The sequence below is a fragment of the Lagenorhynchus albirostris genome, chromosome 3 (assembly GCF_949774975.1).
Source record: "Lagenorhynchus albirostris chromosome 3, mLagAlb1.1, whole genome shotgun sequence".
NCBI lineage: Eukaryota > Metazoa > Chordata > Mammalia > Artiodactyla > Delphinidae > Lagenorhynchus > Lagenorhynchus albirostris.
Window position 1 is genome coordinate 117,288,800 of NC_083097.1, and position 12,019 is coordinate 117,300,818.

The 12,019-nt window shown below is 42.8% G+C and overlaps 2 protein-coding genes across 2 annotated transcripts in view; both read left to right on the top strand.

Annotated features, from left to right (window-relative positions):
- LOC132517141 (protocadherin alpha-C2) overlaps nt 1–12,019 on the top strand; it is a 105,874-nt gene that overhangs the window by 22,883 nt on the left and 70,972 nt on the right. The window lies entirely within an intron of this gene.
- On the top strand, nt 5,516–7,973 carry PCDHAC1 (protocadherin alpha subfamily C, 1). Its single transcript, XM_060146337.1, is given in 4 exon segments — nt 5,516–5,930; nt 5,933–6,039; nt 6,041–7,585; nt 7,587–7,973. Coding segments are annotated over 4 exon segments (2,454 nt in total).

The following is a 12,019-nucleotide window of genomic DNA, read 5'->3' on the forward strand; positions in this document are numbered from 1 at the left end:
TAACTTTATTAAATTAAAATGTTTATTTTCATTTATCCATAATTGATAGAAATCCCACTTTTTGTCTAGTTATTGAAGGTATGTAGGAAAGGTATGTTTTTTATTTTTAAGCTAATCATCTCATTGAGCTCTTTATTAGTTCTAATTATTTTTTCTTTAATTCTCTGGGATTTTATGAGTAGAAAATTATATTACCTATAAATTTATCATCTAACAGTATATTTTATACTCCTTTCTAACACACACACACACACACACACACACACACACACACACACTTCCTTATCTTGTGTTGTCCAGAATATCCAAGTCAGTATTGAATAATAACTATGACATGAAGTGTGGTGTTATGCTCCTGATTTTTCATGGGAAAAAGTCTAGTGTTTTCACTGTTTAAAATTAAGATGGCCATTTTTTTGGTGACAGCTGTCAAATTTTTATCAACTTTCTTTTAAATATATATCACAATAATGATCTGGAAATACTTTGTTTTGAAACTTAATATAATGTGGGATTTGTGTAGAGTCCTTTTTGGAGAATGTTGATAGTGTCTTTCTCAGATCTTTATTTTAGGTTAGGCGCTCCTAATAAACTGATGTCAGGTAGGGTGGTTGGTAGTGGTTGCAAGCCTTCCTTTTCAGCCACACTTGATGAAAATTTTTTTCTGAAGCTCAGAGGAAGATCTGGTGTGACTGTTTACCAAATATGTAGGAATATGAAATTTGATATAGGTAAAATATGTGATTGAATCAGATTGTCTAGCTCTTAACACAATGACATTCAGCAAATTTGAGTTAAAAAAATAAGTATAAAAGTCTAGGACTGGGACTTCCCTGGTGGCGCAGTGGTTAAGAATCCGCCTGCCAATGCGGGGGACACGGGTTTGAGCCCTGGTCCGGGAGGATCCCACATGCCGTGGAGCAACTAAGCCCATGCGCCACAACTACTGAGCCTGCACTCTAGAGCCCGCGAGCCACAACTACTGAGCCCGTGTGCCACAACTGCTGAAGCCTGCGTGCCCTAGAGCCCATGCTCCACAAGAGAAGCCACCGCAATGAGAAGCCCGCGTACCGCAACGAAGAGTAGCCCCCGCTCCCCGCAACTAGAGAAAGTCTGCGTACAGCAACAAAGACCCAACGCAGCCAAAAATAAATAAATTAAAAAAAAAAGTCTAGGACTTTTTGATCTGTGGCTTAATAACATCTAGAAAAAAACAGATGTGAATTTTAGTTTTTAATCCATCATAAAAAAGGTATGTGATGCAGCTGAAAAAGGGTCTATGACATTTTAAATGATATTATATTATGGAGAAAAACTCCGTAGTACAAACTTGAGAAAGAAATTCTATAGCAGTGTGCTATTGGTAAGGTGTTCAAGTAAAAAAAGAAACAATGAATGACGTAGGCCAGGCCGCTATGTATCGAGATACATAGCCACTTAATTTACATGCCCAACGCTTAGCTGGATATTTAAGAAACAAAATTGAGTGATACAGATCTCTACCCTCAAACAACTCCCACCCTGTTAGGCTTGATTTTAACACTACGTGAAGCTATTTTACAGGATGAAAATTTGCTTAACGTGATTGTCATGTTCAGTCTTTTAATTTAGTTCCCATAAGTACATAACATACTCCCAGGGAATAATCTTAAGCACTAAGAAAATCTTATTTAAAGTACAATATCCTTTTGCTGACAAACTCTTTGGTGGGTATTCAGATTATTCTCCTGTTTGGCTTCAATATCTCTAATATGAACTTATGCATTATGGCTAGAAATCTCTTGAATTTACAGATTATGGCCAAGTTTGGTGGGAGAGCTTTATAATAACAGTCTTTGCAATAGAACCCAAGCAGAAATCAGAACAATGTTTTTGCACAGAGTCCACTTAAACTTGTACTTGCACCTAATTAAAAACTTGAAAATATTTGAATTAGGAGACACTATGGAAAATGCCATAAACTGGCAAAATGAAATACTAGAAAGGAAAGGTTCTGCTAAAGAGAAGTTTTGTTAATTTATGATTTTATTCACCTAGCAATCTTATACAAAACAAAAAAGTCTTGAGACTTTCTCATCTTTGGGATATCCAAATATCCCAAGTATCTCCTAAATGTTGCTTTCCCACAGATCCCAGTTTATATGAGCAAATATTGCTTTCCCACAAACTTCAGTTTATGTCAGTAAATACCACGTTCCCACAAATCCCAGTTATGCCTAAAGATAGGGAGGCAGATGGTGGGACAAATTCTACTAGGAGAGCTCTATCTACTTATTCCTGAGACTAAGTAAATCTTTTTAAAATAAACATCAGTGGCAGTTTAAACAGAAATAGGAGAAAAGGGAAGCCAAAAGTCTGAGAAGTGTGTGAATGGGGGAGAGTTTTTGTCAAGATTTTCCATGCTGATTCTCAGTATGTGTTTTCCTTTCTCCCCACTTCCTAATCCACACCCACACATCCTATTGATCTCTGAGAGGCAGAAGTGAGTGATGGCGTGAAGCGAGATCTTAATTCCTTGCCCAGGAATTGAACATGGGTAGCCTGGATGAAAACCAGGAATCCTAGCTGTCACACCCCCTGGCTCTTGCTCCCAGTGAAAAATGCATTTCTCACAGAGGCAAAACTGTAAAAACAGGGACAAATTTTATTATTAGAGACACAGCCCAACAACAAGTGGGAGAGCACAGTTTGCTTAGTTAAGATAGAAGCAAGGCAGAGATGCACACCCGGAGAGAAAGGGTGTAGGTGCCCTCCTTAATGAGGAGGAGTTCAGTAAAGAGGTGGTTAAGTCATCTATATGGCAGTTCTTCGGGGTCTTTGTTTACCTTTGGCCAATTATCTGGTTTCTTTTTCCACACCTGCCCTGCCTTAGGACCCTCCCCAACATGCGTGCACAACAGCCCAGAGGCTATGGGATGGCCTTAGCATCACATATTATGGGGTGGTGCCCCCTCCCTTTTGACCCCCAAGGAGCCTTTTCTAAGCATGTGCAATATTTCCCTTGCCCCAAGGATGGGAAATGTATGAACTCTTGATCTTTTAACAGGGTTTAGTCCCACTCGGTCCCTGCCATAAAAATGTCCAATGTCCAGTTATTTATCCTATTTCTGTTGCTGGTTTTTACATCAAGGTGCAGATCTCAAAATATAGACTGGAGTCCGGTCATAAATATGTAGTTCTGGAGCCCATTTGTCTCTTGTATGTGATGTAAACAGGGGGCTGGTAATGAATGTCCGGCCTGGAGCCCATCTTCTTCTAACCCCAGGATGTGTGAGCAGGAGGCTAGTTGTAAATGTCTACCCTGGAGCCCATCTATCTCCTGCCTCACTGTCCTCCTAAACCGGGGATAATAAGAAGCTTGCTTGCAGGTGTAAAATTCATGGGCCTTCCAAAAGTTGAGTACATTTCTCCAGGTGCATTTCATCTGCTGCTAATGGAAAAGCGAAAAGTATAACCTTTTACCCCAAAGCAGTTAGCTTGGTTAGCAGCATTAAATTGAGAAAATGCAAATCCTAATAATCTCTCACACTGAAGTAGAAAATCAGTTTCGGTTCTGAAATTTGGTGAGGAATCAATTCAATTTTTATTAGTTATTTCACATCCTAATGAGGATTCCCAACATTTCAACGGGCTGACAGGTTTCTCGCTTTAATTTTATTCAAGACTTGGCGTCAATGATTTTTTTGGTTCCCTAGTTCGGAAAGACAAACTAGTCAGGGGCATTTACTATATACTTACATTGCCTTATGTGGCAGCCTGCCCTACTTCCTTGGAAGAAATAAGGAATGGGTTTGTGATGGTCAGAGGAGACTGGTTCTTAGTGGCACACTGAAGTTACCAATCCCACTTTTAGTGTTAAAACCAGAAAGCTGGAGCTGCCTATCTACTCCTGCCCCCACCTCCATTTTAACTGACAATTTAAAAAATTATTAGAGAAATATTCAAACATACAGTAAAGTTGAGAGAATTGTGTAATTAACACCATGTGTCCTGTACTCAGCTTCAATAATTATCGACACTTTTAGGCAGTTTTCTGACCAGGAAATATAATGCCCTGAAAGCTTCAATTCTTTATCTCTATTTGGCTTTTGTCTTTCAAATTTTGGTTCCTGGGGCTTTGGACACTGCAATTGTATTAAAAGAAGGATTTGAGTGAGGAATTTAGTGTTTAATGTCAGTCTCTTTTTCAGCTCTGCTCCCTCTCTGGAGAAGCCACTGGTTATTGGGTGCTAGGCGGAATCTGGCAGTATTTATTGCGGCCAAGAGCTGTTTTTCTTAAAACAGATCACTGTCCCGATTTCCGTGCAGAAGACCGGCCAAAAAACAAAGCTGGAGAATTTATGGGTATCAAGCCAGTTCTTACCCCACCTCAGTGCTGTTTTCTAAACATTTACAGAGAGCAAATTTGCATAACAGTTTTCTGGTCACACTCTGTAAAGTATCTCAGTAGTTTCTCTCCCCTTCACTTTGCACGTCCTGTTTGGGGATGAGTTGTCAATCTTTCTGAGTTTTTGGTGCTAACCTCCTCCCTCGCCCACAGCGTCGGGGGCCGCTTGCAAAGCACTCCCAGTAGGGCCTCCTGGGGAACGAGAAACTGCTGATCCGCAAAAAAGCGGAAACGTGGAACGGAATTGCGCTCGCACACTTTTGTGTCTTGAAAAGCGAGAATCCCGGGGAAGCTTCCCAATCTGCCTCTTGCTGGTAGCCTCTACTGAAATCTTGGCAGCTCCCGGGATATAAGAAGGTGCAGGAAGAGACTTAAACCCGCAGCGGAGAGGCTGAGAATCCAGCACGGAATGCATCCCAGCACTTGGTTTGTGGGCTCCTGTTTCCTTAAGCCTCGAAGGTGTCGTGGTTCACGGTCACGGTTCCGCCTATCAGCGCCTCCGCCCCGCGGTTCCTGTCGAAGTTCCGCCCTCTCCGCGGGCAATGTAGGGAGTCAGTGGGTCCGAGCGCCCGGGACCCGACGCTCCGCTTTCAAGCAGTCGCGGAGAAACGCCAGCCGAGCTCAGCCCCAGTTATAAACTGTCTTCAGGGAGAGGTTGTAGACATTAAGACCGCGGCGGTCTCAGGGCGTTGTCCTAGGAAACGCCGTTTAAGGGAAGGCGTATTAGTTGTTGGGAGCGTCTTCCTTGCCCCGCCCCGCGCTCGCTGCCTGGGCGCGGGGCGAGATCCCAGCTGGCTGGGAACCGAGACCGCGCTTCCCCAACGCCGGCGGTTTACCTCGTCTCTGCACCCCTAGGCGGCGCTGCACTCCTCCGCACCCGGTCCGCTCCGCTTTCCCAGACGGCTGCCAAGCCTCCAGTCTAGCAAGCCTAGCTCGCAGCCGGCCGGCCCCGGGCAATTCCGGTATTCGGAAGGCGAACGTCGGCGGTCTCTGCACCTCCAGTCGGCAGCAGCGGCCGGTCGGCCCTCGTTTTTTTCTTTTTTAAAACCACGGCTTGTGATCTCCGGGAGTCCGGAGCATGGTCCCGGGTCACCGCTGGTGGAACGAGGACGCCGAGAGGGAGGGAGGATGGTGGGCTGGAGGGTGGCGGTTCTATGTTTGTGGGTCTCCTGCGGCTCTGCAGCGGGACAACTCGAATACTCCGTGTCGGAGGAGACCGAACGGGGCGTAGCCGTAGGCAATGTTGCCCAGGACTTGAGGCTGTCAGCGGCCGCTCTGTCCCTGCGGAACTTTCGCTTCCTTTCCAGCCACGGCGAGCCCTACTTCGAGGTCGATCTGGCCAGCGGAAGCTTGGTGGTCAGAGAGCCGGCGGATCGCGAACGGCTGTGCGGGGACAAAGCTGCCTGCGTCCTGACCTATGAGCTGGTGCTGGAGGACCCGCTGGAGCTGCACAAGATTCACGTTCACGTCCTGGACACCAACGGCAACTCGCTTCACTTCCCTGCCGGCGACGTGCAGTTGCACATTCCCGAGTTCCTGATGCCGGAGCCCGTTTTACTCTCCCTAATGCCCAAGATGCCAACGAGGGAAGCAGTGGGGTGCTAAGCTACTGCCTGAGCCCCAGCCAGCACTTTCGCCTGGACATGGGGTCGTGCGCGGGTCGACGGCAGCGAATACCCGGAGTTGGTATTGGAGAAAGGGCTGGATCGGGAGCAGCGTGCCACCCACCGGCTGGTGCTCACCTCCCGGGACGGCGGGCCGCCCGCGCGCTCCGGAGACGCACAAGTCACCGTCGTCGTGGTGGACACAAACGACAATGCACCTGTATTTGAGCGCTCAGTATACCGCACCAAGGTGCCAGAGACTGCACCCAACGGGACTGTGTTATTACGAGTTCAAGCCTCGGACCCGGATGAAGGCTCCAATGGGGAAATCCGGTACTCCTTAAGCAATAGCACGCAGGCAAAGCTGCGACACCACTTTCACGTGCACCCTAAAAATGGGGAAGTGCGGGCTACTGCTTCACTAGGTCCGCCTGAAACGCTGTTCGAGGCATACATCGAGGCGAGGGATGAAGGCGCCTTCGGTCTAGCCAGCACCACCAAACTGCTGGTGGAAATGACTGATGTGAACGATCACGATCCCGAGGTGAACCTCCCCACTTTCTCCAGTCCAGTTTCCGAGGACACCGCCGCTGGCACAGTGATTGCTCTCCTTAGTGTAAGGGATGAGGACCTTGGTCCCAATGGTAAGGTCGTTTGTAGCATGTCCACTGGAGGCCCTTTTAAGCTGAAGGCTTCCTTTGACAACTACTACAGCTTGCTGACTGATGGGCCGTTGGACCGGGAGCAGGTCAGTGAATACCAGGTTCTGATCACCGCCTTACATGGTGGCTCGCTCCCACTTAGCACCCGCAGGACACTGACTGTGTCAGTTGCTGATGTGAACAATACACCAAACTTTCCTCAACCGAAACAGGAACTTCTTGTGGCTGAAAACAATGGCCCTGGGGCCTCCCTAGGATGTGTGTTTGCCCAGGACCCAGATCTGGGGAAGAATGGCGTCATCTTTTATGAGCTGTTGGATATTATCTCTGAAGGGCAGGCAGCCTCTAACTTGGTGGCAGTAGATTCCTCCAGTGGGGCTATCACTGCCAAAATTTCCTTTGACTTTGAGCAGCTCAGGGAGTGTCACTTCCAAGTGGAAGCCCAGGATGGTGGCATTCCTCCCAGAAGTGAAACAGTGACTGTGAACTTGTTTGTGGTAGACAGGAACGACAAGCCTCCAGTCATCTTGTTTCCCTTGCCCAGAAATGGCTCTGTCCCAGTGGAAATTGTGCCCCGCTCTGCCAGAACAGGACACCTGGTCACAAAAGTGGTAGCAGAGGATGCAGACAGTGGCTCCAATGCTTGGCTTTCTTACCACATCTCTCAGGCTTCTGACTCGAGCCTTTTTAGAATTTCAGCCGATATGGGAGAGCTCCATACTGCTCGCTTAGTTCTTCCCACTGATGCAGTTAAACAGAGGGTGGTGGTAGTGGTTCAGGACCATAGAGACCCATCACTTTCCACCTCTGTCACACTGGGCATTCTGTTGAGCAACTCTGTCCCTCGGGTCCTTCCAGACTTTGAAGATGGCTGGGAAAAAGGCGGGCACCTTTCTGCCCAGAACCTGTATTTAGTAATTGCTCTGGCCTGTTATTTCCTTTTTATTTCTGGGGTGCTTACTTTTCTTTGTGAGCAGCAAGTTGAGCCAGATCCCACGTTATTGCTCTCAGAGCTGCTGTCGCTCTCCAGAGGAGTTGAGATATGGGAGCAAGATGGCTTTGAATCCTTGCATGACATCTGCCACAATAGATGTCACTACAGTCGAAAGACTTTCTCAGACCTACCTCTGTCGGGCCTCTCTGGGACTTGGTTCTGACAATAACAGTTTGCTGTTGCGTGGGGAATACAGTGCTGCTGACCTGAGAAATTTGGCCTCTGGGATAGGACTGAATGTGCCAATATCCTGTATTCAGATTCACAATAGGAAAAGGGATCATGCAAATGTCAATGCCGTGGTAAGCAAATTTTATGGGATTTGATTCCCTTGACCAGGAAATGACCACTAGCTATTTCTGAAATGTTTCTTAGATGAGCCTTTGGCAACATTTAATCCAATGAATTGAATGCTCCTGCTTAGCATCCCCTGTGCTAAGGATTCTGGGAAGATATAGGCGTTAAAAGAGACTGACCTTGGCCTCAAGAAGGTTACAGTTTATTTTTGAGAAAGCAAGGTAAGAAATTCAAACCTATTACAGAACAATTAAAATAATATAGCATAAAGGTCTAAAATTTTTAAAAAAGCACCAAAGTTTCTGGTACAGGTAATAAACAAACTGGAGGGTCTTTTTAAAAAAATTATTTATTTTTATTTACTTATTTTTGGCTGTGTTGGGTCTTCATTGCTGCTCGCGAGCTTTCTCTAGTTGTGGTGAGCAGGGGCTACTCTTTGTTTCAGTGCGCGTGCTTCTCATTGTGGTGGCTTCTCTTGTTGCAGAGTCCAGGCTCTAGGCATACAGGCTTCAGTAGTTGTGGCACACGGGCTCAGTGCTCTAGAGCACAGGCTCTAGTAGTTGTGGTGCATGGGCTTCGTAGCTCTGCGGCATGTGGGATCTTCCCAGACCAGGGCTTGAACCTGTGTCCCCTGCATTGGCAGGTGCATTCTTAACCACTGTGCCACCAGGGAAGTCCCCTGGGGTGTCTTTAAATAATTCCTTTTATGAATTTCTTTAAGGAATTACTTAAAGCAAATATCCCTTCATTAGAAGTATTTTGAGCAACAGATATGTGTAAGGCATTCTGATTCCTAAGGTGAGAATGAAAATTATGTAAGAGTCTTTGTGTAATACAAACTTAATATCATGGACGATGAGACGTTTATTCAAATCATTACAATACATGATTTAAAAATGTTGTTAACCTAAAACATGTAAAAGTAAATTGCAGTGGATGTTCAAAGAAGGGAGAGAGATAACATGAGAGAACATCTAGGCAGGGAGGAGGGAATCATAGGAGGCTTTGTGGTAGAGATAGCTGTTGAATTGGATTGTGAATGCTATACCGTTTAATGAAATGCAGCATACTCTCTAGGCTATATTTTACAATGAGTCCCGTTTTGACAAAGTAGTCTTTTTTGAGAATGATACTCCAAAACACAGCTAATAGGTCCACACAGTGTTTGTAAGTATATAAAAATTCTAGGCATATCTCAAAACACCTATTTGTACTGACAGAAAGAAGATAAGATGATTGGGTATAGGACTTGACAACCTTTTATTTTGTGTTCTTATTGATATATTTCACAAAGAAGACAGATGAGTAATTGTTATGTCAGAAACATTTGTGTGTTCAAAGGTGCACTTACCATTCAAAGTCCATTCAACTTGGATTTAATATTCTTATTATTTTAGAAACCAGTATACTTAGAAGTAAGTAAATACCATATTTGGGAGTAATGCATCTAATAAAATTAAATTATGCCTCAGTTTATCTGTTTGGCATTTCAAAACTTTCTGAGTGGAGTGGGAGCAATTGGCTTAGCAATTTTACAATATTACTTTCCAACTTCTCATAGAGATCATGGATACAAGAGAAAGGTTGTGCAGAAATTAGGGAAGGGAACGAAGGGAATGTTCTACTCTTCTAGGTAATAAGAGAGAAAATTGGATAAGTTATTCTCCTTCAAATAATTATGTTAACTGCAAATAAAATAGATTTGCATCCATTATAATTTTGCATAATTAATATTCACACATGATATAATGGAATCCAATATATATGATTAGTAAATACTTGCTGATGAATGAATAATTAAATTTGTGAATATATTAATTGGCTGGAAACACTCTTCAACATAGAGGGAAAAACTTTAACTTAACTTTTATCTTTACGTGTATATATAGTTAAGAGTTTAAAGGCTATTTTCAAACATATTATTTTCTTCCTTATGATATATAATCATGAAACAACACAACAGGGATTTTCTGGTCCTAGAGGTAGCATGAAAAATCTCAGTGCTGTATTCTGGGGTTAAATAAGAGTCCAGTTCCTGTAGATAACAAAGTGATTAGTAGAGATGCACATCATAACACTGTGAACTTTGCAGTGAATGAAAATTAAAATGCAGTTTATTTTAAGGGAGAAAATTGGTGCACAAAATGTTAGTATTTCAGGTATCAAAACACAGTGTATAAACTCTATTAAGAAAATTCACCATTTATTTCTTTTATTTCATTGCTTTCTGTAACAAGGAGAGATAAGGATACCAGCAATGTCTATGCAGTTTGAGAATCAGGAATTGTTTGAGAGAAACATTTTGACTAGACTACAAAGGAAACGTAAGTAAGTGATAAGAAGATCAATGGATCTGAGAGTTAGAAGGAAAATTATCTACTTAAAAGGGAAAAAAATGCAGTTAATGACAGAGGAAAATGTCCCCTGCCACAGAATTTTTAAACTTATGTGAGTGATAAAGTAACAGAGATATACTGTTTAGACGTGCAGGGCTATTGTGCCATCTCACTCATCCAGTTGGACAGTCTTTTTCCATCATTGTTGATATTTCACTTTTTAGGTTGTTCATTGTCTGTTAATTTTTGTGGGCTGGATAATTCCTTATATATATAGAAAGTTTGATATATAAAAACGTGGGGAAAATAACTTCTGTAAAGCTGTAGTATTTGTAATTCAACACAGGCATTTATTATTTACTTCTTCCTATCCAAGTGCATATTGATCCAATCTTGATTCTTTAGAAAAGAATGCTTATCATAGTGTTCACTGAATGCCTTAAGAACAACTACAGAATTCTAGAAATAAGGTATTTGTTGCTTCAGTTTTATAAAACATATATCCTTTGAAAAGTGTGAAATTTCATAATTTTAACTGTGTGCCCGAGTCACACAGAATCATGTTGATGCATATGTGTTTATATTTTGTTCTAACTCTGAGCTCTTCTGTCTTATTTTAGTTTAGAGTGTATGTTAGTATAATTTACAATACTAAAAAAAATTAACTTAAGAAATTCAGGAAGAAAAAAAGAAATTCAGGAAAACCTTTTATCTATATCTCTTCTTTGTTAATATTTAACAGATATAACCAAAATTGACCCACTGTGCAACAAGTAGACAACACGAGCCTCATGGCAATTTTTTCTGTTAAAATTCTTGATAGGGCTTCCCTGGTGGTGCAGTGGTTGAGAGTCCGCCTGCCGATGCAGGGGACACGGGTTCGTGCCCCGGTCCGGGAAGATCCTTTGCGGCTCGGTTCATGAGCCATGGCCACTGAGCCTGTGCGTCCGGAGCCTGTGCCCTGCAACTGGAGAGGCCACAACAGTGAGCGTGCCACACACACAAAAAAATTCTTGATAGACAATTTGAATTTTTAGATGGTATCTGAGGTGTAAACTCCACTATTTAAAATTAGTTGCATTGGCAAATCTGCGTCCGGAGCCTGTGCTCTGCAACTGGAGAGGCCACAACAGTGAGCGTGCCACAAAAACAAAAAATTCTTGATAGACAATTTAATTTTTTGATGGTATCTGAGGTGTAAACTCTACTATTTAAAATTAGTTGCATTGGCAATTTTTTAAGGTAGTAAATATAAATGTAGCAAAAATGCACAACAGCATACAACTGACTTTATTAAAAATTCCACATGAAAATTATATTTTAAACATACCAATGTTTTATTAGTGTATCATTCTTCAGGGATTAAGGCAGTTTCTCTTTTGCCAGGATCTATGGAGTATAAAATATTTCCCCTTTGCAGTGTTGTTTGTTAACAGAGTGGTAGAATGTTTTTGGCATTCTGGGTGTTTTTATTTGCTAACGTATATTCCTTAAGTAGACTTTCCCATAGGTTAATTGGATGTTTCCTTATATCTATTTTGACTTTGAAGCTGATAACCACACGCCGAAAAACTTTAGAGTGCAGTAACTAAGGAAGCGTGCAAGGTATATGATATATATTCAGATTAAAAAATATGTAAATAGATAGCACAATAGTATTCACTGTATAATGCAAAAACCTCAAACTAGTGAAAAGGAGAGAAAAAGAGCATTATAACTTGAGTAGAAAAAAGAAAAGC